Here is a 27,855-nt window from a genome sequence, read left to right on the forward strand (position 1 = left end):
CAGTGTCATTGTCACTCAAAAGTTTTTCATTTTGTGTAGCCAAAGTTTTATCTCCTTCTCACTTGCATTCTTATTGTTTGCAGCTGGAATGTACAAGTGTAAGAACAAAAGTAAGCAATAGGGAGAGTGGTAGGGAGGGCAAGGAGAAGAGAGGTAACTGTGGCGATGCAGGAAAGCAAGGGTATGGGTGGGGCAGGGAAGAAGAGTAGAGATCAGAGTAAAGGATGTGCCTCTTGCTCAGAGAGCACTTTACATATGTCCCCAGGGTGGCTCATGTTTGCTATGTTGCCCAGCATATGTGTTTCCATACCAGAATCCTGCACCCCCTCCTACTAGAGGCTTGGGGCGGGGTTATCATGGCAGTGGTCTTGCCATCTCTAGCTTTTGTGTTTTCTCCGACGAATATAATGAAAATGTAAAAGGAGTTTTTGAGGTCACTCTATAGGAAATATCAGTGTTCAATGACCCTCAAAGGCAGGAAGTCTTTTTCGTTTATCTTTTCATCTTTCAGCACCTAATACAATACTTGGCACACAGACTCCCAGTGAATGCTCCATAAGTGATAGAGGTAGGAAACAATGGATAGGGCCAGGATTTAGTATTAGTTGCTAAAGATGTTTGAGTGCAAGGAGTCTCAGGCAGTTCAGGCTAGGAGATAGTTTTCTCTGCTGAAAACAAGGGAGCAACTAAATATCTTCGGATTTTCGTGGTGTATAGGAGGTGATGGCTCCCGAATTAGATGTGAGGAGCTCAGAACCATTCGGTGAGTGAAGGAGCTCGGCCGCTGCCATATCTCAGTGGTGTTCTTAGGGGGAGGAGGAAGAGGAGGAGAAAGGAGAGCAGCAGCAGGCGGAGCCTCCTTGCCGGCATCTGCTAGTGGAAGTTGGGAAGCCTCTCCTCCAACCCCCTCCCTTGTTGCTTCCACCTGGCTCCTCCCCGAGTTCACCACGCTCCCCTCCCCTCGTCCCCAAGGACAGTCTGCAAGGAAGCAGCTGCGGAGGAGAGCTAAAGACTGAAAGGCAAGAGGGGCCCCGGTGTAAAGAGCGAGGGGGAAAAAACTAAGAGCGAGGTGGGACTGAAAGGGCGGAGAGGAGGGAGAACCACAAGAAGCAGAAAGGGAAGAAGAGGTGATAAGGCATCAGAGCCGAGAGGGGGATGGGTAGGGCAGCCAGTGAAGCATTCCAGCCCTTTGGCGAGCCTCCCTCTACTTGTCATGCACAGCATGACAAGGGATGAGGTGGGATGGTGCGCGACTGCGATGCCCTTGGCTGCCTGACCCCAACCCTGGCGCTCACCAAATTCATATTAGTGCACCTAAGTTGCTGCCTCTCTGTATTTCTCCCTCCAACATCTGATTTTATATATGTATGTTTTAATATGTGTGTCTTTTTCTACATGCGTGTCACTGTGTGTCTATAAAGGATGCCTATGTATATGAATCTGTGTGTATTCCTGAGTCCTGCGCCTCTGTAACTGTCCTAGAGATGCAGGAGAACATGAGCTGTATTCTACAAGTCAGCACCCTCCTAACCTGCCCCTTGCTATTGTGAATTCTCTCCTTCACCGAGACCTCCAGGGGCGGAAGATCCCTGTATGGGCTTCTACCCAATGATGAGCTCCAAGAGGGAACCAGAAGGAAAAACTCCCCGGGAGATAAGGATCAGCATATTCACCTCTTGTTCTTTCCTTTCCAAATTTGTATCTTTCTGTTTGCCGCAGCCACCCAGCCTTTCTTTCTCGAGAACAGCAGAAATTTGGATGAGAACCCTTGAGCGAAACAGGAGAGTGTCTGTATCCATTCCAAATCATATTTGTCGCTATATGATTTCTTAAGTCTGTGTGTGTTATTAGAAGTGAGGAGAATATGGAGGTGTGTCTGTATCCAAGCATATTTTTAATCTTTCATAGATTTGTCTGTATTTGGTGTTGTTTGTCACTTCATTAATGTTTTCAACGATTATTTATAGAGCTTCAGTTTGTGCATAGATTTTGATAGGCTATGGGAGAGTTTTAAAAAACAAACATGATCCCTGCCCTTGAGGAGTTTTCAGTCAAGTTAGGGGAAGTGACTTAAATGCCATGTAGTCCAGGGATCAGCACATTTTTTTCTATAAAAGGTCAAATAGTAAATCTTTTAGGCTTTGCAGGCTTGACAGTCTCCGTCACAATACTCTGCTGCTCTGCTATAGCAAAGAAGCAGCCATAGATAATAGGTGAATGAATGAGAGTGGTTGTGCTCCATTTATGGAACACTGAAACTTGAATTTCATATAATTTTCACCGTGTCACAAAATATTATTTTATTTTCCAACCATTTAAAAACATAAAAACCTTTGTTAGCTAGCTGCCATACAAAAACATGCTGAGGGCTGATTTGGCCTGAAGTCTGTAGTTTGCCAACCTCTGACCTAGCCTAACCATATTACCAATGCACAAGAAGCGATTAAAATACCATATAAAGTAGTAGTGCTAAGTGAATGATCCAGTTCCAGACAATATGTGATTAGAGAAAAAGAAGAAGCCTTCTTTGACCTGTGGTCATTAGTTAAAACTTAATAGGCTTGTAGGGGGGGCGACTGGACTGGCCTTAAATGATGAGTGGGGTTTGGATCTGTGGAAAAGGGTAGCCTTTTGGACAAGGGATGCAGTGTGACCAGGCACAAAAGTGGAGAGGAACAAAGTAATGTCCACGTGACAATGAAGCACAGAATTCCTGGGAACAAAGGTTGAAGCTATAGGCAAGGGCTAGATGGTGGAATCTTTAAATGCCAAACCAAGAAGTTTGGCCTTTATCACTCAGAACTGATTATATGTACTTTTATCTGTGAGTCTGTCCCTTAATAACAATATGTGTGTTTGAACATGTATGTCTTCATGTGTCTCATTGCATGTATTCTGTTGGCATGATGTGGATTTGTATGTTTGTGTGGCCTATGTCCCTATAAGCAGCTCCCCAAAGTTCCCCAGATGCAGGGCAAAGGCATGAACTGCTGTAAAGGTCATTACCCCCTGCTCATGTGAACCCTCCCTCCGCTGAAGCCTTAGGGGCTTACTACCCTTCCATTTATTTTGTGTCTCTGATAGAGTGGAGAAGGGAAACACAAGCAGAGGGAGACCAGCTGTTGTAGCAAATGGTTCAGGTTGGAAGAGGCCGTGAGGATAGAAAAGAAGGGATGAGTAAGGAAAGATAAGAAGGGAGAATATTAGGATTTGATGCCTGTTGTGATTCTGAGAGTAAGATAAGGGATAAATTTAAAAATAACAGGTTTTAGCCATGATACTGGGAGAGTGATGTTTCCTTTGGCATTTTATGGATACAAAAGCATGTCTCATGTATTCCTTTGGGAGAGATAAGCCCTAAAGACAAAAACATGAAGGTGTTCCCATGTCATTTGTACATATCTGTGTATATATGGCAGTGATTTTGTTATTCTTCCCATTTGATAGGATATAGTGTGAGGGCCCTGGCCTGAAGACACAGGATCAAGAGATGCTCAGGAGGCTAGGAGCCCAAGAGGCATGGGAAGAGCCATAGAAAGTCCCTAACCATTCCTGAGCCTGACTCCATTAACTTGGCCAAGCTCTGATTCCGTTTATAACCTCAAACTCCAGTCCCAACTGTAGCCCAATTCCATGACAGCCAAACATAACCTTAGCATAACCCGACCAACTCTTGCTTTTCTGCTTCCACTTTGTTGGTTCTTAGTGCCCCAAACCTCATCTGACTCTTACCTTTGCAACAACCTTCCCTTCATTAAAAGGGAAGAACCGTTGAAGCTAACTCCCTCCATCCTTTCTCATTTCTGTTCAATCAACTGCCCTTCTCCCTAACCTTACCTTATTCTCCAAATAGGCTGCAATTGGGGTAGGAAGGGTCAGAGAGGGATTAACCAGGATTTTTGCAGTCTTGGACTTGATTACTGTGACATTTCAGCTTGTCACTCTGCTGGGGTGTGGCTCTCCCCGGCAGAATTTCAAAGCCCAGACTCAGTGTAGTGGGAGAATCTGCTTGAGGTGGCTGTAGCCATTTCTGGAGCTAGTAGCACCCTGATCCAGCTGTGTCTTAACTGACCATTCTCTTGTATTCTAGAGTGGATCATGACCCATGAAGAGCACCATGCAGCCAAAACCCTGGGGATTGGCAAAGCCATCGCCGTTTTAACCTCTGGTGGAGATGCCCAAGGTAAGCAAGAGGGCGCTGCCTGGGGGAAAAGGCAAACAGCATGGCTGGTAGGCCCCCTGGAAATTTCTCGATTCCCTTATCCTGTAGAACAGAACTACCCTTCTGTAGGTTCACACTAGAATCCTGGGCTTTCCTTGAAATCTGTCAGGTCTAAGTATCCAAGTGCATTTGGATTTTTTCTCCAAATATTTATAGAACTACTTCCAAGTTTCTTTAAAGATTTGAGTCCTGTCAGTCCTTTGGTACTAAAAGAATGCTATTTTCTCAACATTGGAAAGAAAGAGACAAAAGAGAAAAGATCATTGAGAGGCAGTAGGTAGATTCCCTTTCAGTGCTTTGGAAATCGTGGGAAGGGGAAGGAACCTAGAACTGGTATTTAATAGGCCACAGCTAAACCTTCAGGTACTAACTTTGATATGTGGAGAGTTCCTGCAGTGACCAGAACCAGGCACCTCAGTCTTACAGCACATTTCCTTCTCCTAGGCATAGTTCTGCTTTGTTCCATTTTCTCTGGCTTTCCATCCCCTTCCATTCCTTTAGCCCTTGAACAGCAGTACTTAATCAGTACAAGTCCATTGGAGGGAGAGGGGCAGAAAGCAAAGCCAGAGAAGGAACCTTCCCTGGGTTGAGTCCAAGAAATCTGGGGGGTCAGAAAAATCTAGTGTATAGGAAAAATGAAATGCAATCTAAAGGATGTCTGATATTCCGCCCCCCCCCCAAGTTTCTTCTTTGTACAGTCTAATTTACAATGTGATTAATAGGGGACGGAATCTCTGCAAAAGGGATACCAGGACACGGAGACAGTGATGAGAAAAAGAGAAAGAAAGAGATTTCAGCTCGTCTACCCCCTCCTCTGCCCCATCCTCTCTAGGCTATCCTAGACATTGTGCTAAGCACCCACTGTATATAGAGCCTTGTATATTTTAAAGAAGTTGTTATTCCTTTGGAATTTTGGTAAGGAAAGATACCATATATTACTAGAATTCTTATATAAGGCACATAAAAATAATGACAGTCCATGGTGTAACTTGGATGAACCTTGAAAACATTGTGCTAAGTAAAAGGAGCCATTCACAAAAGACCACATATTGTGTGATTTTGTTTATAGGAAATGTCCAGCATAGGCACATCTATAGAGACAGAAAGTAGATTAGTGGCCACCTTGGGCTGAGGAATGATTGCTAATGGATATGGATGTTTTTATGGGGAGATGAGAATGTTCTAAAATTAGATTGTGATGCTATTTGCACGGAAATCCTGGTGGCATAGTGGTTAAGAGCTGTGACTGCTAACCAAAAGGTCGGCAGTTTGAATCCACCAGCTGCTCCTTGGAAATCCTATGAGGCAGTTCTTCTCAGACCTATAGGGTCGCTATGAATAGAAATCGACTTGACAGCAACGGGTTTTTTTTTTTTTTTTTTATTTGCTTAACCTTGTGAGTTTACTAAAAACATTGAATTGTATACTTTAAATGAGTGAACTATATGATATTAAACTATATCTCAATAAAGCTGTTAAAAAATAATCAAGTGTGCATAAAACAAGTAAAAACTGTTTATATAATGATAGGCCTTGGTTAGATTAATCAGGGAAACCTTCGCAGAAAAGATAGGTTTCAAGAAACTGAACTCATCTTTGGAGTAAAGTACTTAGAACAGTGCCTGGAATGTAGTAAGTGCTCAATAAATATATTACTAATTAATTAAAAAATGAATTAGTGAGCACCTACTGTATGCCAAGCAGGATAATAGGCACTAGGGATACATCAATGAGAAAGTCAGACATAGTCTCTGCTCTTATGATATTTCTTATTGGTACAGTAAAACCTGTGAAAGCGAGAACCTGTGTAAGGTAGGAATCTGTCAGAGAAGGAAAACTCAAATATTTTCCACTAATGGAGAGCAGTAGAAAAGTGGTAGGACTGTACCCTGTCAAAGGCAGAAGACTTGCGAGACCTGGAGTGCTAGACTATACCTATTTTAAAAACTAATCTTTATTTCATTATAAAATTTTGATTGATGTTATGACTAGGAGAATGCTAGCATGAAGACACTGAGGAAGGAAGGCAAAGAGGCCTGAGGTTAGGAATAGTGAGCAGATTAGGAATGCAGGAGCCTTGTTGAGGCTGTAGACTGCTGACCTGCCTCTATCACTTCTCTCTTCTCTCCGGAAAAGGATCCCATGCCAGTACTCAGCTCCTCAACACAAACTCTATGAGTGTTGATCTTAAAACCTTGTAGGATTGCCTGTGGAATTGGACTGTCACATTAGGGGAAGAGAGAGTCTGCTAAAAATCCAAATGAGGCATACAGAGTTAAGAAATGTCGAGGGAAAGGCTCTTGGAGAGGGAAAGGGAAGAAATGTAGAAGCCTATGATTTAACTTGGGCCTAAGAGCAGCAGAGCCCTTCCAACTTCTGATCTGTCAGTGAGGCCCTCTTGTTCTACGATGGCCATTATCTGCCTGCTCAGAGGGAAGGATCATCTTCCATGGATGCAGGGGCGCTAGATATGCTAATTTCTGGAGGCCCAGCTGGGTCAGGGCCCATGGGGTTCTGTATCAGGCACCTTGTACCCAGGAAAATATCCACCTGTGAGTCCACATAACATCATAGGAGCATGTCAAGGGGGGCTGAAAGTGGTGGAGAATAAAATTCTAGGGAGACAAGGAGGCAAAACAGAAAATTCAAAATAGAACTGAGAGGTTCCAGCTGAAGGAGTAGCTCAAATACAGATGTGACCTGATCAAGAGGTAAGTTTGATGGCCCTAGTTCTCCTAGGAGGAGAGCACGGAGATGCTTATTTCCTGGAGGATATGGGCCACATGGGAATGTGAGATTGGGCTCTGTAAAATTCATGGAGGCCACAGCTCCATCATTTCCTGGGTTCAGCAAAGCTACTAACCTCTGGAAGTGGAAGAATGACCAGAATTCAGGCATCCTGGACTTAGAAGCTAAGGACTCTGGGATTCTGTGCTAATTAACATACCAAATCTAATTCCCTTTGCAGCCCAGGAATGACTTTAGCCCCCTAAACCATGGCACATTTAGCCTTCTGAATTCAGCATATTCTACTGCTGGAAAGGACTTCTATCATCTGACCTAGCCTCTGTCTCCAGAAGGCAGTCCATTCCAAATCCATGATTGTCCTATTTTTAAAGATTTACATGGACAGAGATTCTATTACTTGCCTGGGTTGCCTAGTCTAGGGTTTATAATTTTTCATTGCATATTTATCAGAAAGTGCTATTCACATCTAACAAATATTTATTGCTCAAGTTAGAATTACAATATATATATTTTCTTATTCTAAATTCAGTTAAGGTAGAAATAAGCTTTTTAGCATCTGCTTTCAAAAAGATAGTGACAAAGTCATTTATTACTTTTTTCTGTCTCATCTTATGGAGGCTCATTACCCATAGTTCTTCTCCCAAAAGCCTCTCCTTGACAGGCTATAATTGGAAACTCCAAACGACATGTTTATGATGTTCTCTAGAGCCCCTCCTGGCTGTACCCAGAATACCCCCAGGATGGTGCCTGTAATCTAATCCTTCATCTTGCTTCTAATAAATTGGACAGCTGCTCATACAGGGTTATTTAGGGCAACATGGAACAGCCAAGGACAGCCTGGCCAAGACTGGCTTGGGGCCAGACTAGGTCAGTGAGTTTTGGTAGGAGAGCCCAAAGAATTACTGGGACTCACTAGCATAAGCTATCTACACATCCCAGTCGATGATTTTTGGGGGCCTGGGAGCTTGAGACACGGCTACAGGGGCACTAAGGGAGTACTGAAACTTGATTACTAATAAAACACTCAAATATCCAATTTACCCCCAGAGAGGCAGGAAAATGACCTCTAGTGGGGTTGAGGTTAGAAGGTAGAAGGAGCAGGGAAGAATATCTTTTCTTATGGGATTTTTCTTCTGCCCAACAGATTAGGATATTTCCTGTCCACATCTATTATTTGCTTTATATTGAAAATCTTTTAAGTATTTTGTTTCTCTTAAGTTGTTTTTTTTCCCCCCACATTTACTCAGCTTGGGAGCAGGAAACAGTGTTCCAACCTATACATTTGAGAAGAATGTTTTTTTCTTATTTTCTAGGATTATAAATTCATACTCTAAAACTCCACGTACCCCTTAGAGAATCCCATTGGCCTTGGGACAAGCTAGAAAACCAACAAATAGCAGTTTCGTATCTGTTCTGATTTTATTGAATTGACTTTATCTGTACCTTTCCTAAAGCACCGATGGCTCTGCATCAGCTCTGACCGTGTTCTTTTCACACTGGAAAGCTTTTCCTAAAGCTTCTGAGAAGTCCCCTCTCTTCACAGATTTTTTGGTTTTGATTCTTTCAACTTGAGGGTGTGAATGCAGACTTGTTAACTTCATGGAGCTTTGCCTCACTAATGTCATAAGTAAACTTTGACATCAGCACTCACCAATGACCTTTTGCTGACAAGCCCAATTGTCTAGACCTTATCATAGATCAGTTATCAGAAGTATTTAACACTCTTCCCACTTTTTGAAATTGTTCCCACTTGACTTCCAAGACACTGTTAAGTGGTTCTCCTTTTGTTTATCTTGCTTTTTTTTGTTTCCTTCATGGAACTCGTCTTCCTCTGCCCACCTCTTCCATGTTAGTTTTCTTCAGGATTCCATTCCTTGCCTGTTTCCCTTTCTAATTCTACATATTCTCTCAAAACAGTCTCTTCCAAGTCCACATGTATATCCCACAAGAACTTCAAACTAAACATACCCAAATATGAACATGTCATCCTCACCCTTGCCTTCCCAAACCCAAACCTACCTCTATGCAATTGATGACGCTGCAGTGTCACCCTTTGCCAAAGTCAGTTGTAGGAGATTTCCTTCTTCCTTTCCAAAACTTGAAATTTGATCATCACAGTGCTGATTAGATGTAAGTCCTGTTGCTTTTGTCTCCTAAGGGTCTCCTGTCCAGTTTCTCTGTTTTATATCAAATGCTACTCTTCCAGTCCAGCCCTCATCACTTCTTGTCTGCACTTCCGGATAGCATCCTAGTCCTAGTGTCACCTCTCTTCAGCTTGTCCTCCACACTGCTGCCAGAGTGGGTTTTCTGATGTGCAGATCTCATCACGTTCCTCCATTCTCAAAGATTCTCCATTATCTACTTTATTTTTCCCCCTAGGTCATGTGTCCCTTTAAGAATCAATTCAAAACTGTAGATCTCCCAAGAGAAATTCTCATGCCCACACTTTTCATACAGTTTCATGGGGTTCATGGATTCCCAATGAAATCCTTGTTTATAGAATTAAATCCAAACTTCTTCACATGGCATCCTAGGCCCTTTATCATGTGGTACCTACCCACCTATCCAGCCTCATCTCTCACTACTTCCTATCTTACATTTTATTCTATATAATATTAAACTGTTGTTAGATACCATCAAGTCATTTCCCACACATAGCGACCCTGTGTACAACAGAACGAAACACTGTCTGGTCCTGGCCATCCTCACAATCATTACTATGCTTGAGCCAATCGTTGTAGCCACTGTATCAATCCATCTCATTGAGGGCCTTCCTCTCTTTCACTGACCCTTTCCTTTACCAAGCATGATGTCCTTCTCCAGTAACTGGTCTCTCTGACAATGTGTCCAAAGTACCTGAGACAATGTCTCACCATCCTCGCATCAAAGGAGCATTCTGGCAGTACTTCTTCCAAGACAGATTTGTTCGTTCTTCTTGCAGGCCATGGTATATTCAATATTTTTGCCAACACTATAATTCAAAGACATCAATTCTTCTTCGGTCTTCCTTATTCATTGCCCAGCTTTCGCATGCATATGAAGTGATGAAAATATCATGGCTTGAATCAGGCACACTTTAGTCCTTAAAGTGACATCTTTGCTTTTTAACACTTTAAAGAGGTCATTTACAGCAGATTTTCCCAGTGCAATATGTTGTTTGATTTCTTGACCTCTGCTTCCATGGGCGTTGATTGTGAATCCAAGTAAAATGAAATCTTTGACAACTTCACTCTTTTCTCTGTTTATCATGATGTTGCTTATTAGTCCAGTTGTGAGGATTTTTTTTTCTTTATGTTGAGATGTAATCCGTGCTGAAGGCTGTGGTCTTTGATATTCATCAGTAAGCATTTCAAGTCCTCTTCACTTTCAGCAAAGAAGGTTGCGTCATCTGCATAATGCAGGTTGTTAATAAGCCTTCCTCCAATCCTGATGCCCTGTTCTTCATGCAGTCCAGTTTCTCAGATTATTTGCTCAGTGTACAGATCGAGTAACTATGGTAGAAGGATACAACCCTCACACACCTTTCCTGATTTTAAACCATGCAGTATCCCCTTGTTCTATTCGAATGACTGCCTCTTGGTCTAAGTACAGATTCCTTATGAGCACAATTAAGTGTTCTGGAATTCCCATTCTCCGCAATGTTATCCATAATTTGTTATGATCCACACAGCCGAATGCCTTTGCACAGTCAATAAAACACAGGTAAACATCTTTCTGGTATTCTCTGCTTTCAGCCAAGATCCATCTGACATCAACAATGATATCTCTTGTTCCACATATCTTTTGAATCTGGCTTGAATTTCTGGCAGTTCTCTGTCCAGGTACTGCTGTAACTGTTTTTGAATTATCTTCAGCAAAATTTTACTGGTCTGTGATATTAATGATACTCTTCAATAATTTCTGCATTCTGTTGTATCACCCTTGTTTGGAATGGGCACAGATATGGATCTCTTCCAGTTGGTTGGCCAGGTAGCTCTCTTCCAGATTTCTTGGCATAGACATCCAGTGTTGCATCCATTTGTTGAAACATCTGAATTGGTATTTCATCAATTTCTGGAGCCTTGTTTTTTGCCAATTTTAGATCGAAACAAAAATATGTACTGGAGTATCTGAGGGAGGGTGGTTAAAATGGTTCATAAGAAGTTGATCTGTCATGGCCCCAAGATTCTTTACGCATCGTTGTGAGCCCCCGTGAACATTACAAGATAGGACAAGGTCACCAAGATCAATATCCACGACTGTGTTCCGTCTCTTACCAGTGAAGCCATGCTTAGCACAATATCAGTGGCATTATTTCTAATATGGGGGTGTTTACAACTCCCACTATGTGTTTGTACTGTGGACGGTTAGCTCCCCCACAGAGCTCCTGGGAGGGACAGTTCTTGATACTGAGCAGCTACTAGGAGAGGGCCAAAACTCATGTGTGAAACAGGGAAAGGGCTCTCTGCTCTATTTTAGCCCTAGTTTTTTCTCCCAGTGGAAGCAGAGAGAGACTGATATATAGCTGTAATTTTTAAGTTCCTCATATACATCTTATATACAGGGAGGAAGTGTTTGTTGACTAATTGAGTGAAAGCCAAGAGAAGGCAGTGAGAGAATAGAGTCCCCACTGAGTCTGCTTGCACACTTGGTCACAAATGCTTCTGGCAGCGTGGGAGCTAGAGAATCGCACCTGTGTGGCACGCATTGGAATGTACACAAACTCAAATGACATGGAAAAGCTCTGTGTGTGAGTGTGTGTGTGTGTATTAGGAGAATCCACCAGCCAGTTAATGGACATACTTGTGAACAAATTATGACTGGTCAGGTCACTGAGCTGCAGAGAATCATGTGTTTGTTCCAAAAAGGATACTAAAGCTGGATATCTAGATTCAGTTTAGAAGGGAGGGAAAAACCATTGGGATTTTTGGAGGTCAAGAGTGGTGACTTTGGCATTTCAGGACTTGAATTCAAATCTGAGCTTTCTATGAGTACTAGCTTTGTGACTTTGACTTCTTTGAGCTTCAGTTGCCAAATCTGTAAAATGGAAGCAACTTCACAGTTGTACATAGGAATGAATGAGTTGATGTTTGACAAGCACTTAGCATAGTATCTAACTCCACAATAAGCATTCAAGGAAATGCTTGCTTGTTGCTGTTTTTATTATTATTCCCCAGATTGCCCTGGCAAGGAATGGTCTTACCTAAGACAGGATTTCTTGGGGAGGGAAGGGGTATCTTGAACTCCATTAACATTGAAGATGGTGATTGGGGGTGGGGAGGCCAGAAGACTTGGGTGAGAGTAGTATTCTAGATTCAGAGAAGAGGCTAAGGGAAGTACTGTCTCAGATCTTTAGACAGATGTAACTTCTGTGGATTCCAACTCTGCTTTTCTTAGGAGTAACTTCTTTCTTCTTTCCTCTTTGCAGGTATGAATGCTGCTGTCAGGGCTGTGGTTCGAGTTGGTATCTTTACCGGTGCCCGTGTCTTCTTTGTCCATGAGGTTGGTTCTCTGCCTTTTCCTCCATCATTCTTTCTCTGTTTTCTATTTAATCTGCCCCCTTTCCACTTTCTCTTCCCTTACTCACCTCCCAGTTATGATGTTGTGTCTGATTTGCCTTGGCTTCCTATCTCCATTCCTCCCCACTCTTGGCTCCAATACTGATGCTGGGACCCAGAGATCTGCAAATTGGGTCCTCATGTTCGATATAAAGGAAGAAATAACTCTTTCTTCTCTCCATCTCCCCCAAAACAGAGAGAGAAACCGAAATGGGTTAGTAGTTTACAGCAAATTTGTGTAACCAGGGATAGAGCCCAAGGAAAGAAGAGTCTCACGATATTTCTGTATTTTTCCTACCTTTCGGAGATTCTAACTTCTCTTTGGCTCCATCTCTCACTTCCCGTTCATGCTTCTCCTACTTTCTCTGTAAGACCTATCTGCCTTTCTTCTCTCAAACTTTAGAGTCTCTTATCAAGTCACATTTCTCTCCCTCCCTCTCTCCTTCTCTCCAATACCCCCTTCTCTCTTTTCTTGGTTGTTCTCAAGACTATCTGTTATCTAGTTCCTCTGGGAAATAGATTGGGGGAAATGGGATGAGCCAAAAATAAGAAGAATTAAGATGAAATATTAGAAAGGATATTCTTATGCTTCAAGAATGGGCGAAACTAGAACAGAGTATTGAAAAAGTTGGCATCTCTTTCCTTGGACAATGTTAAATATGATGGTCTCATGAGTGTTCAGAATCAATAATGGGAGGAGATGACTTGATTATCAGAGAACCTTTTCCCAGGGATCCTATCTTAATCCTGGGAGTTTAGAGGGAAACCTAGCAGAGGCTGAATGGGTGTAATGTGCCCCACAGGGTTATCAAGGCCTGGTGGATGGTGGAGATCACATCAGGGAAGCCACCTGGGAGAGCGTTTCGATGATGCTTCAGCTGGTATGTTCCAGAGGACTGCTGTCCCATAACTGTTCTGTCCTTGTTTTACCCCACTCTGGTTTGGGCTCATGGTCTCCCAAATTCCCTGTCATGTGGTTTGATGTGAAGGGATTTAGTGACAAGGGAGGGGCTGTATTTGACCTTTACTCTTTGCATTTGAGAACATCACCCTGGTTCCCTCGGGGTTGGAGAGAGTGGTTACAGGATAGTGTCCAGAATGGTTTGCTCTTTATAGAAAGGTCATAGGCAAGACTTTGGGAACTGGCACATAAGCAAGTCTTACTCTGGGGTCACGGGGAAGGTCTGGCCCTGAAAATAACCCTACCAGAGGACTGGAGCCAGAGCTAGTCCTCATGTGATGGAGATGAGGTGAACTGAAACCCGACCATTTAGGGGCGGGAGGAACCAAGGCAGCCCTTCATAGTATCAGAAAAAGTCCTAATAATATCCCAATCATATCCACAGACCTTTTTGCTACTTTTCCCAAGTTGTTCCAAACTCCTTCGTACACATAGATAGATATAGATATAATCCGTTGCCGTCAAGTCAATTTTGGCTCATAGCGACTCTACAGGACAGAGTAGAACTGCCCCATAGGGTTTCCAAGGAGTGGCTGGTGGATTTGAACTACCATCCTTTTGGTTAGCAGCTGATCTCTTAACTGCTGAGCCACCAGGGTGCCAATACAGATATAGATATATATCTACTGTGGGCTAGCCCAATAGAAATATACCCATTTGCTGATTTACTGAAATATCTACCAATTTGTATCCCCATTCTTCACCTCAGTCCTCCAAAAATCCATGGGAGGAAATGTTATATCCAGTTTATGCCTGGTAAAGGCTATACACAGGCCCAGGTGCCTGTCATAAAGGGTCCTAAGAATGAGCTAGAATTCACCACCAATACACCAAAGTTACAGATGCCCAGGAGCTTATGTGATTTGTGTAGAACCCAAGTATACAATCTCTTAGGTGAGTATATCTGTAATCCCCAGGGAATTCAAGACTTTCTATATGCAGAGCTATTTTTCCTAGGAATACCTAGACCTTGTAGCTTCTTCCACTAAGACCATAGACCTCAAGGAGCAAAGGGCAGAAAAGATCAGCAGTGCCTGGTTATAGCTTGTAAAATACAGTGTGTTAGAAAGGAAAAAATAATACCAATAATTTAGACATAATTCAGTAATGCCAGGCTACTAGGGAGACTTTCAAAAGACTGAAGTCACTGCTACTTCTTATGCTTATGAGAAGATATGAAAGATGGAGATTATCCCAGAAGCCAACAGACATGTATGTATTCTCTTTTCCTGTTTGAAGATAATCACTGATGACAAAGCCTTAAAGAAATGCTTTGGATCTTAGCAGTCTTCTAAGAGGTATAGCAGGAGATGGGAATGACCCTGTGATGTCTCTGCTGACATCGTTTCCCTCTCCTTTGGAAGGGACAAATGACTTACAGATACCAGGGAATTTCCTAGGCATCCACATGGTTATGTCAGCCCATCACAGTGTTGAGATAGAGGAAATCTTAGCACGTTGAGCCCAAATGTGGCTGTGTCATCTGAGAAGCTGACTTCTTCCTCTTTCCCAAAGGGAGGCACAGTGATTGGAAGTGCCCGATGCAAGGACTTTCGGGAGCGAGAGGGACGACTCCGAGCTGCCCACAACCTGGTGAAGCGTGGGATCACCAACCTGTGTGTCATTGGGGGTGATGGCAGTCTCACTGGGGCTGACACCTTCCGTTCTGAGTGGAGTGACTTGTTGAGTGATCTCCAGAAAGCAGGTGAGACATTGTTTGAGTCAGTATTGCTCATTTATACATGCATGTGTGTGTGTGCGTGCACACTTGTACACACATGCACATGCATGCCCACACCCCTTACCTTCCCTTGGAGCAAGACATTACCTGTTAAAACCCATTGCTGTCAAGTCGATTCCAACTCTTAGTGACCCTATAAAGGACAGAGTAATTGTTCCATAGGGTTTCCTAGGCTGTAATCTTTATGGAAGCATACTGGCATTATCTTTTTCTCACGGAGCGGCTGGTGGATTCGAATCTTTGACCTTCCTGTTAGCAGCCAAGTGCTTAACCACTACGCCACCAGGGCTCCTTATGAAGAAGACATTACCCAGACACGAATAGGCAGTCTTTGTCCTCCCTTGTGCCACTGCTTGCAATTCTCATTGGCTACAGGTCTTTCTCTCTCTAGTAATCTGTGCTTTAGGCACACCAGTTCCTAAACCAATGGCTCCTGATTTACTTCCTGTCATCAGGTAAGATCACAGAAGAAGAGGCTAAGAAGTCCAGCTACCTGAACATTGTGGGTCTCGTTGGCTCTATTGACAATGACTTCTGTGGTACTGACATGACCATTGGCACTGACTCTGCCCTGCACCGGATCATAGAGATTGTAGATGCCATCACTACCACTGCTCAGAGGTAAGGGGTTATGGGGGAGGCAGCAGAGGAGGATGGGAGCTGGGGCTGACTAAAGTATTAGGGCTAGAGAAGATTGGTGTTTGAGTCACGGTGACTGTATTGATTATGACCATTTTTCTGGGACTAGAACATGTTTTAACTTGTAAGTATCCCCAGAGCTCTGAAGTTGCTCTGCCCCCTAAATGCTATAAGAAGATTTGTCTCTTACCACTGGTCAGTCAACTATTAGACTAGCTCTGAGGTCTTTAATACCTGTGGGGTCCCTAAATGATTAGCGTCCAGACTGAGACAAATCCAAGGAGCCCAAAATCAGAGCTACCCCTTGCAGTGCATATCATAGGGATTATAGATACTATCACCACTACTGCTCAGAGGTAAGGGGACTTGGGGGTGACAGTGTAGGTGGATGGGAGGAGGACAGGATAACAGTTTACCCCAGGGTAATCCTAGAGGATTCCTGTTTAGTCTGGTCCTCTCTTCTTCACTTCTTTTCCCTTTCTCACTTTCTCTGACTTATCCCTCCCTCGAACAGCCTCCAAAGAGCTATGTTTTCCCAGGCCTAGGGAGGAAATCTATGGCTAAAGTGTTTCCCGTAGGTCTCTCTGGTCCCTCAGGAAACCTGCAGGAAGGTCTAGCAGCATAAATGCCTCTCTGAGTTAATTGGCCTAGCTGTGCTTGATCCTGGCCACAGGAATGGTCGCACTGTGTAAGTCCTATGTCTATTTCTTGTAGCCACCAGCGGACGTTTGTGCTAGAAGTGATGGGCCGGCACTGTGGGTAAGATTCATCCTGACTCACTTATTCCGTGGGCCCAGTAATGGCCTTTTCCTCTTTCCCAGAGAGTCCAGGAGGTCCATCGGTGGTAGCCCATCTGCGGGCACACCTGTTCCTCTCGAGCTGTCCCCTTCCTCTGTCCCCACTATCTGCCTTGTATATGCACACATGCGTGTCTGTACATGCACAGGCACACACAGTGTAAAAGAACAGCAGTGCTCTGAGATCGAAAGCCACTATGGCAGGTGAGGATGAACAAAGGGGTGCTTCATGGCCAGAATCTCACTGAGAGGTGCTGGTGCTCTCACCTTTACCCCAAGAACGAAATGGAGGCTCTCAGACATTTTACCAACTCTGGGGGCTTGGGAACTTGTCGGATCTGAGTGAGGATGTTTGTGGACTGTAGCTCCTAGCATGATGCTTCTGGCTGTCATCTCAGATACCTGGCCCTTGTCACCTCTCTCTCCTGTGGGGCCGACTGGGTCTTTATTCCTGAATGTCCACCAGATGATGACTGGGAAGAACACCTTTGCCGCCGTCTCAGCGAGGTACTGGCACTTTATTTTGCCCATATAAAAATCTCTCATCCTTATCCACTGATCATCCACTTCCCACCCATCATTTTCATTCCTTAGACCATTTTTCCCTTTGTTCTTGACCAGACAAGGAACCGTGGTTCTCGTCTGAACATTATCATTGTGGCTGAAGGTGCAATTGACAGGAATGGGGAACCAATCACCTCAGAAAACATCAAGAATGTTAGTATGAATGAAACAAGAGAGGCTTCAGACACCGTACCCACCCTGGGCCCATTCACTAGTGATTTCTGAGTCTCCTGCTGTTATATTTCCCCTCGGTCCCTCTGCACATCTCTCCCAGATTCCCCATCCCCTGTCTTGCTTCCACTCAGAAATCATTAGAAGGCAAGAGGCTAAACCATCCATGGTTTGTCTGCATCCTTGCTTATTTTCGCTCCTTGACTCTGTCTTTCCCTTTCTCGGTCCCATCAGCTGGTGGTAAAGCGTCTGGGATATGACACCCGGGTCACTGTTTTGGGACATGTGCAACGAGGTGGGACACCATCAGCCTTCGACCGGATCCTGGTAAGTCATGGGGCCCTGTGGCCCTCCCACCTTAGACCCCTCAGCCTTACAGTCCTTGCCCTGCAGGACTGCACTTTCCCAGCACAGGGGCTTAAACCATTGGTCATGCTACCCCCCCATCAGCCTCTGGATTGCCCTTGACCTGTTCCCATACACTCAAGAGTCCTCTTCAGGCACAAAATATGATGGGAAACTATATTCTGTTCTAATAATGAAGTTTGATATCTTAGAGCTCTGAGCATCTGTGAAATTATTAATCTCTAACCTCAGACACTCAAGTTGAAAGCCCCTTGTCCTACTTTCATTGGAAGAGAGAGGCAATATCCTTCCCGTTTTATAAATAAAACCAAAAAACCAAACCTGTTGTTGTTGAGTTGATTCCGACTCATAGCGACCCTATAGGACAGAGTAGAACTGCCACGCAGGGTTTCCAAGGAGTGGCTGGTGGATTCAAACTGCCAACCTTTTGGTCAGCAGCCGTAGCTCTTAAGCTCTTAACCGCTGTGCCACCAGGGCTCTATTTTATAAATAGGAAGGAAATGTTATTAAGCCCCAGGAATCCCCTTTTTTACTATGGTGGGCATGTTTCTGTGGAACCAGCAGAATCCTTGGGGTTCTCATGGCAAGAGCAGGAAGAGTTACTAAGCTTTAGGTGAAATCTGGGTGCGGTAGTAATGCTCACTAAGTTCTTGGCTGCGGTCCTTCATTGTGGAACTCAACCCTGGGATTTGGAAAGCCTTGAGTGTTCTGTCTCTCCAGGCAAGCCAAGATGGGGGGACCTGAGCCCAATTGTCTTTGACCCCTGGGTTCCTGCAGGGTAGCCGGATGGGTGTGGAAGCAGTGATGGCACTTTTAGAGGGAACTCCAGACACCCCAGCCTGTGTGGTGAGCCTCTCTGGTAACCAGGCCGTGCGCCTGCCCCTTATGGAGTGTGTCCAGGTGGTAAGTACCGATCCTTACAACCCAAAGCCCCTGCCTCTGAACTGGAGCTCTTGGGGCATGAGACCAGCTCCTAAGGCCAGAGACAGGAGGGGGTGGGAAGGCAGCGGGTTACTAAGAGACATATGGGGAAAGAACACAGTGGGCTTTGTATGGGAGCCACAACCTCTCAGCCTGCCTCCACATCTGTAAAATGTTTCTAAAGAAGATGGGAGACTTTACATTCTCCCTCACAGTGAGACTTGAGGTCTCATAATATCCAATCTCCAACCCTCAGTTTTAACCCTTCTATGTCTTTATTAGAAGAGAAATGCAATATCCCTCCTAACTTTATTAAAAGTAGGGGAATATTATTAAGATCTGGCTGGATAGTGGCTGTCTCTCCATGATTTCTGCATTGAACATGTTTCTCTGAACTAAAATGAGGTTACTAGTACTCACCTTGAGGGTTATTATAAGGATTGGAGAGGATACATATACAGAGGCTCTAATGCAGTACTTAGAAAATGTTAAGTGCTTAGGAAGTGGTGGCTATTATTATAGAAGAATCACTCCTTTGATACCACAGAGTGAACATGTGGCTGGGAGCCAGAGTGTCTGGCCTGATTCTCAGCGGGTCTGAGTGTTCCCTGCCTCTCTCTGACTCGAGAGTCCCAACTACCCACAGCCAAGACAAGCTCCAGCTCATGCTTGGAACTGTATCTCAAAGGCCCCAAAGCTAACGCACTGACTCAGCAGAGATCAGTGCTTGGGAAGCCCATGCCTGGGATCAGCCTTCCTTCCTCACTGGGTTATCAGCAGGACCTTCTTCATTTTCTTATTACTTTGGAGGCCCTTTTGAGGCTAGAGATCTGGGTGTGAAATAGGGGAAGATGCTATACACCTGTGAGCCTCCTCTATACTGCTCATAACTCTAGTATATTTAGCTCTGAGTCAGCCCTTTGCTTTTGCTGCTCATTAGTCAGAAAATTAAGGAAAAGCAAGATACTTGGACTCCTGTGACAGTCTGGGGCATAGAAACGGCAGGAGGCATGATGGGCAGGCTCCAGTCAAACCCAGAGAGGCACAGGGTCTGACCCTGGGATGGGAATCCAACTGTGCAGAGCCCTGCCTTGGAGTTGTGACGGGTGCTGTGTTCCTCCTGCAGACCAAGGATGTGACCAGGGCCATGCAAGAGAAGAAATTTGATGAAGCGATAAAGCTGAGAGGCCGGTGAGGAAATGACTTGGAAGCTCACTAGCTACAGAAATCAGATGTCAGAATGAAGCCAAAAATCTGTAGATCTCCATGGGGTTCTGCTGGCAAGAGGAGGAAGAGTTAGCTACCAAGACCCAAAATAGGAGCTTCTGCTCCTTCCTGTTCTTATTGTCTCTGCAACAATTTCTTCCTCAAGAAAATTAACTGTGAGGTGACCAGGAGGCACAGTGCTGATCAGGCATGATGTCCCAGGGATCAGCCTGTTATAATCTGTTATTTCTATATGGGAACCTCACCAGATGGTAAGTTTCTCTAGGCAAGGGACAGTCTCTTGTGCTGAGCACAGCACCTGGGAGGAGAGTGCTCAGAGAGGGTTTGGTGATTTAGTGGCCCCTGTGCAGCCCCAGTTAGGCCCTGAGAGGTTTGCTCCATGGAACTTCATATTGGAAGCTGCCGGCTATGGGGAAGGGCCTAAAGACACTTCTCTCTCTACTGTTTATAGGAGCTTCATGAACAACTGGGAGGTATACAAGCTTCTAGCTCACATCAGACCTCCAGTGACTAAGGTACTGGCAACTTGCCCTCTCCCCTGGCCACGTCCCTTCCTCAGTCTCCCTTTGTAAAGTGCTTCCCCCAATCCATACAAACTACAGCTTTGCCACCTTCATTCTTTGCCCCATGATAATCTTCAATGCTGAGTCCCTGACCCGTCTAAGATCATTTTTTCTTAGCCACCTTAGAGACCAGCCCCATGTTCTTCCTCTGCCATGGAAGTCTCTAACACAAGCCCTAAGTCCAATTCAGTGCTGGTGAGGCAAGGTAGCGTGCAAGGAGTGGGAGAGAGGGCTTACATATTTTTTCCTCTGGGAAAATCTGGGAGTAATCACATCTAAGTGTATCTAAGGCGCTTCTTCCATTGGTGTAGCAGCTTTCACTATTCAGTGTGTATCAGAATCATCTGGGACCATTTTCCTTCCGCCTGAGGAACTCCCTTTGGTATAACTTTTAGTATGAATTTGCTGGCAATAAATTCTGTCTGTTCTTGTTTGTCTAAAGATACCTTGATTTTTTCCTTCATTTTTTGAAATATAAATCTCTTCTGGGTTGCTCATTAAATGTGCAGATTCCTGGCCCCTCCCACAGAGAGTCTTATTCAGATCTGGGGTCAGGAATATGCTGGTTTAATAAGCTCCTCAGGTGGATTCTGATGCAAGTGGTCCAAGGGTCACGCTTTGGGAAACACTGGTCTGGGAGGTCTTATATTCATTATATGATGATGATGCCTGGGATCAGGGACAGCACCTTTATTTATTGATTTGTGATGAAGAATTTTGCTCACACAGTATGAGGTTGCAGGCAATGCTGGTGTTCCCTGGGAGAGGGATGTGCGTTGTCGAAGGCAGGTGTCTTGATCCCAGGACAATAAGGGACTCAGAGTTCTGCCTCCCTTACTCCCCGCTGGGGCCTCTGCCCCTCCCTTTCCCCTGCTCTCTCTCTGTTTGCTCCCCTCCAGGGTTTTGCACACACCGTGGCAGTGATGAATGTGGGGGCCCCAGCTGCAGGCATGAATGCTGCTGTCCGCTCCACTGTGAGAATTGGCCTCATCCAGGGCAACCGCGTGCTGGTTGTGCATGATGGCTTTGAGGGCCTGGCCAAGGGTCAGGTATGGAGAATACAATGGGGGGAGGGCACATATTCTGGGGCCATGGAGCAGTCATGGGAGCATGCGTCTAGCAGGGGTGACCTGTCCATTCTTTTCCTGTGCCCTGTCCTTCACCACCTCTCCTCTCTTAGGGTTCAGGTAGTAGATATTTAATTTTAGCGCAGTAGGATAGGCAGAAGCTCTGGATGAATGAACCCTTTGAGTGCAAACAAAACTCTTCCTCAGCTTAGCATAGTACTCGGTAGAAGTACGTGCCTAATATTTGTGGTTAAGCATAAGGGTGAGAAAAGTTTGATGAGGTCGGGAAAAACAGGTACCTGGGGTTATCCTCTGACCCAGGTGGGAGTTAAGGGTAGGGTCAGAATTTGAGAAGTGGCATCAGTCCCACACAGGCCTCCTGGTGCTTTAGTCCCAAAGGAGACCTGGGTCACCTTTCCCTGCAGATTGAAGAAGCTGGCTGGAGCTATGTTGGGGGCTGGACTGGGCAAGGTGGTTCCAAACTTGGGACCAAAAGGTAAGTGACATTACAGAGTGGCTCTTCCCTGTCACCCCTTAAACGTGTCCCTTGGAATATAGGCATCAGCTCATTAGGTCAGGGTCTGCTTCTACCATCGCTCTTGTCTGGGCCATCTACCCACAAGCTGACAGTTGCTTGAGCAAGAACAGACATGCCCATTAAACATCTTTTAGCATCTCTGGCAACTTAAGGCCCCAGTGTATGTATCCTTGGAGAGGAGTGAGAGGAAAGGGAGCTTAAGGCAAGAAATGATAAACAAAGCATCTTGTAACTCTAGCTTTTTTCTCCCTCAATTTTGCCACCTCTTCCCCTAATTCCACATTTTCCCCCAACCCCTTACCCCCTGCTAAACTAGGACTCTACCCAAGAAGAGCTTTGAGCAGATCAGTGCCAACATAACAAAGTTTAACATTCAGGGCCTAGTCATCATTGGGGGCTTTGAGGTAAGTGGCCACCACTTCTTCTTCTCTCCCTCCCACCTTCCGCTTCTCTCCCCAGTCAGTATCCCTCTGCTCTCTTCCTCTTCTCAGGCTTACACTGGGGGCCTGGAGCTGATGGAGGGCAGGAAGCAGTTTGATGAGCTCTGTATCCCATTTGTGGTCATTCCTGCTACAGTCTCCAACAACGTCCCTGGCTCAGACTTCAGCGTTGGGGCCGACACAGCCCTCAATACTATTTGCATGGTGAGAGCCCACCACCATTTCCCATCCCCTTTGCCCAGGACTATGATCCCAGGCACAAGTGTGGTGGGCTACTTTTTTATACCAACCAAGCAGCAACTTTTGAAAAATGCTTCTTAAGTCCAGGCATTTATTCAGACTTTGTTTCACCGCACACATGGTGTTCATTCTCCTCAGCTTGTGAGTCCTCTAACCTAGAAATGCACTGGTACTCTGCGTGCCAAATGTTTTTTTCTTTCCTGAGATTGTGCAGCCTGTTTCCCTACTCTGAGCACCAGAAAGGGTAGGTACAACTTCCTTCCCAGAAGAGATATTCCTCAGTGAGTTGGGAAATATGCCTTCTGGCCTTGAATGCAAGAACTTGATAAGATTTAGGGTCCCTACCAGGCTGGGGCAATATAGTTGGGGTAATGGCAAGGGCTAGAGAAGTAACAAGAATCCAACCCCTGCCCCGTCTATCTAACTCTGACCGACTGTCTTTGCAGACCTGTGATCGCATTAAGCAGTCAGCGGCAGGCACCAAACGACGGGTGTTTATCATTGAGACGATGGGTGGCTACTGTGGCTACCTGGCCACCATGGCAGGACTTGCAGCTGGGGCTGATGCAGCCTACATTTTTGAGGACCCCTTCACCATTCGAGACCTACAGGTAAAGGGCCACCTAGAGCCTTCTAGTCAGCCTTCCCTCCCCTAGTCTGTTCTCACCGTCCCCACACTGGCCTGGGCTGGGAGAGCTCCAGATGAGGACTGAGCTGACTGTAGGGTCCTGCAAGGAGACTCGAAAAAGCACCATGCAGGCCTTCCCCTGTGCGCCCTTGCATACATAACGGGAGCTGCCGTTTGAGTGCTCATTTTGAGTCAGGCGGCATGTTGCTAGGCCCTTTACATGCATTTTATCTTCACAACAGATGCGCAAGGGAGATATTATCTCCATATTACAGATGAGGATGGTTTAGAGAGGTTAAAAAGCTTCTCTGTACTCCTAAGTCAGCAGGTAATGTAACTGATGGATTGGGAGCCAGTGATCTTTCTACTGTATCATGCCACCCCTCCCGATTTCCCTTGCTACGAAAGCTATACTCTTTTCATGCCATTTTTTTATTAGTATTTTATTACGTTTTTGATGAAAGTGTACACTGCAAAACAGGTTCCCATTCAACAATTTCTGCAGGGATTGTTCAGTGACATTGGTTACATTCTTCCCCCCGCCCCCATCATTGCACATTGACTCGACGGCACTGGGTTTTTTTTCTTTTTTTTTTTTTTTTATTGCACAGGATTTATTTGTTTTTACAAAAGTAGAAAGTAGAATAACAAGAACAATAACACTAGTCTACTGTGGCTGATGGGGTCAGTGTCTCATCTATATTTTCTGGGATCTCGGTATCTTTTTTTTTTTTTTTTTAGTTTTCTTTCGTTGTTGAGAATACGTATAGCTAAATATATACCAGTACAGCAGCTTCTACCTGTACAATTTGGTGGCATTGATTATCATTCCATTTTCTAGGGAGATATCCTTTTACCTCGGGGGTGGGGCTCAGACTTTTATTTCACAGAAGGACCACATGATCCTTATTTTCCAAGATCCCAGTCCTCGGAGGAGAGAAGGAGCCGAGAAGTGGTGGGCAGCAGGCTGAGGAATTCCCTAATCTGAGAATCCGGCCAGCCCCTGCAAGGAATGGAGGGTGGGAGCCTGCCTCCTTCACCCCTAACTCAAAGCCCAAATGAGGGGAAGGAACATATTCTTCCAGATGAATGAATCACTGCTTTGCATAAAAGCAACCCATTTAAAGGCCCACAGTGTGAATAGAGTCAGTTCTCTGAGGGAAGAGAAGGAAGCCCGGGAAAAGGACGTTGGAGGGGAGGTGGCTAGGGGATGAAGACTGACAAACGGGTACCATGACTGTCTCTAACTTTCCCTCTTCCAATTCTGCCTGTCTTATTTGGAGTCTCGGTTTTACACTGAACTTATTAAAGGGATTAGGCAGAGCTCAGGCCCAAGATTGTAAACAACTCCCTTCTATAATCCAGCTGATGTGGAAGAGAAATTTACGCCCTTGCCTGCCCTTGTCTGCTGCCCAGGGAGGCTTAGGATTTGCTGTTTCATTTTCAGGCCAATGTTGAGCATCTGGTGCAAAAGATGAAAACGACTGTGAAAAGGGGCCTGGTGTTAAGGTACTGCATCCATTGTTTGTTCCTAAGTGGAGAAAACAAAAATCAGGCCTTGGCCCAAACCCATAGAATGGATCATGGTTGGAACACCCGAGGAATCTGTAGATGCAAAGGGAGGGGACAGCCTATCCCTTGGGCCCCACAGGAGTTAGAAAAGTGAACAACAAAGCCCACAAAGGCTGAGAGGGTAGAGAGATGGGGGGAGACAACTGAAGTCATGGGCTTTTGGTCTCTACCTGGCAGGAATGAGAAGTGCAATGAGAACTATACCACTGACTTCATTTTCAATCTGTACTCTGAGGAGGGAAAGGGCATCTTCGATAGCAGGAAGAATGTGCTTGGCCACATGCAGCAGGTAGGGAAGACGTGCCCAGTCATGCCTGTCCCCAGGTGACCACAGCCCTGAGCAGCCATTTAGGTACCTGTCAGCCTTTTCCATTCTGGGAGGCTGACAGGGCCACCATGGAGAATGGGCCTACAAACTCTTGGCATTGTAGAATCAAAACATCTTTATCCTGGAAATGAGATTATATGGTCCCTCCTCTTCGTTTAGGGGAGGGTTTCTCAGCCTCCACACTGTCGACGTTTGGGGCTGAGCAGTTCTTTGTCGTGGGAAGCTATCTTGCACATTGTCGGTTGCTTTAGCAGCACCCCTGGAATCTACTGCCCACTAGATGCCGGTAGCACCCTCCCCCAGTTGAAACAAGGAAAAATGTCTCCAGATATTACCACGTGTTCCCTGGGGGACAAGATTGTCTCCAGTTGAGAACCACTGATTTAGATGATATAAAACGAGCCCTACAGAGGAGAAATAATTTGTCCAGGGTCACTTGTCCAGTCAGGGCCAGAATGAGGCTAGGGCATTGCTCTTTATTCTGCACCATGCTTTCATAAGAAACTTACTCAGTGAGTACAGGCACCTTCCTGGTGTTGAGTTCCATCTCACAAACTGGAGTTGCTAGGGGAAAGGAATTATTTTCTATCGTTCATACTCAACCCCTGCCCAAGGTAGGCCTCACTCAAAGGTGGCACTAGTGGTGTGAGGTCCTCCCCCATCCCAGATATCCCCAGTTGATACGTCTTAAGCACTGACCTTTCCTTACCCCAAAATGAATTCCCAGTGTCTCAGTTTGAATGAGTTTATCAGATATTTTCTGATTAAAAAATTGTGAGACATCACAGGTACCTCTCATTGTTGAGTGGGAGAAGAAGGGGAGGCCCTGCAGGAGTGGGGTATTATTTGATAGGGTCTGAAGACCTATTTTCTACTTTGCCTTCCCTCCCACTCTTCCACTTAACATTCTCTGGTTCGAAGAAAATCTGTAGGAACCGTTAAACACTTGACAACTAACTGAAAGGTTGGCCATCTGAACTCACCCAGAGGTGCCTCAGAAAACAGGCCTGGTGACCTGCTCCTGAAAGGTCACAGCCTTGAAAATGCTATGGAGCAGTACTACTCTGTGCACGTGGAGTTGCCATGAGTCCGAACTGACTCGACAGCAACTAACTACAACCACCAAGGGCAGCCAGTTTGGAACACAAGGAACACTTCTGTGTCATCGATGATGGCGATTGACAAAAGCTGCTAGGCTAACAAGGGCAGAAAATTGGCCAGTGGCCAATAAGATGAAAAGAGAATGAACAAGATTTGGCAGCTATAGAGCTAGGAGAGGAAATTGTGAGCCCATCAACCCCTTTACGTTAACTAGTTATTACCAGATGAATGTTCAGATATGCTGGGCCCACTCACCTTGGCTCCAGTACCATGTCAGTGACCCTTTCGCACTTAGATGTCTGGATTCCTGCTTCTGGCTATAAACTTGGTCTCACTCTTTCTTTTTTCTCTTATGTATTTCTGCTGCCACTTCTTTAGATTTCTTCCCTCTGTAACTTTTACGATTCTTTTTCCAGGGTGGGAGCCCAACGCCGTTTGACAGGAATTTTGCCACTAAGATGGGAGCCAAGGCTATGAACTGGATGTCTGGGAAAATCAAAGAGAGTTATCGTAATGGTAGGAGGAGTGAGAGGGGGAGCCCCCATAAAAGCTGGTTGCCCAGTATAGAAGCTGATGTGTCATCCCCTTCTGGCAGGGCGGATCTTTGCCAACAGTCCAGACTCAGGCTGTGTTCTGGGAATGCGTAAGAGGGCCCTGGTCTTTCAACCAGTGACTGAGCTGCAGGAGCAAACAGATTTCGAGTGAGTATATCCCTCCCTGATTGTTTGGAGATCCACTCTCCTCAACCTCTTCAGTATCTTCAGTTCTTTTCTCCTAGGAGTAACACCTGTCATCTAACCCACTTCAGTTCTGATGCCCTTACCCTAAATAAGTCTCTTCTGCCCAGCTTTTCCCATAAGCCTTTAATAGAAGTTGATGGGGGTGCCCAAGATTATATCACCATCCCGCCCCGATTCCTCCGTAGGCATCGCATCCCCAAGGAACAGTGGTGGCTGAAGCTGAGGCCCATCCTGAAGATCTTAGCCAAGTACGAGATTGACCTGGACACCTCCGATCATGCCCACCTGGAGCACATCAGCCGGAAGCGGTCTGGGGAAGCGTCCGTCTGACCCTCTCTGGAGTGAAGGGACCAGAGTATCTGATCATGGTCAGCGCGCCCCTCGGTAGATCCAAGTACACATATTCTCAGTGTATTTAGCTCATTTGTCATTAAGTTTCCTTTCATTCTGTAACTGCAGCCATGATCAGCTCTGGCCAGGGAGCAGGGGCAAGGGTCGTGAGTAAAGCTGCTTTTAAGTAGAATTTCTCATGACTTCTACCCCAACTTCAACTGTCATGCAAGGCTGAGCTCTAGTGTCACTGCTAGATTTCAGTTATGCACAATTTTCCTAAAAATAAGCTTTATTTATTTCTTTATTTGTGATAACAAAGAGTCTTGGTTCCTGTACTACTTTTACTACAGTGACACGCTATAACTACACTAATAAATGCCAACTGGTTACTGTCCTTTTGGTTCCCTTAAG

The 27,855-nt window shown here is 45.2% G+C and overlaps 1 protein-coding gene across 1 annotated transcript; it reads left to right on the plus strand.

Moving 5' to 3' along the window:
* Positions 1-931: 931 nt before the first annotated feature.
* PFKM (phosphofructokinase, muscle) lies at positions 932-27,855 on the plus strand. The gene is made up of 23 exons (XM_049882943.1): positions 932-1,019; positions 4,091-4,183; positions 12,378-12,451; positions 13,311-13,388; positions 14,984-15,173; positions 15,665-15,830; positions 16,563-16,607; positions 17,044-17,152; positions 17,267-17,362; positions 17,615-17,707; positions 18,524-18,649; positions 19,794-19,858; positions 20,346-20,409; positions 21,357-21,506; positions 21,950-22,020; positions 22,379-22,466; positions 22,554-22,706; positions 23,189-23,353; positions 24,818-24,879; positions 25,120-25,231; positions 26,788-26,887; positions 26,967-27,072; positions 27,297-27,855. Exons 2-23 carry the CDS (start codon positions 4,099-4,101, stop codon positions 27,439-27,441), a joined length of 2,343 nt encoding a protein of 780 aa, XP_049738900.1. The 5' UTR covers positions 932-1,019; positions 4,091-4,098; the 3' UTR covers positions 27,442-27,855.

The sequence above is a fragment of the Elephas maximus genome, chromosome 4 (genome assembly GCF_024166365.1).
Source record: "Elephas maximus indicus isolate mEleMax1 chromosome 4, mEleMax1 primary haplotype, whole genome shotgun sequence".
Lineage (NCBI taxonomy): Eukaryota > Metazoa > Chordata > Mammalia > Proboscidea > Elephantidae > Elephas > Elephas maximus.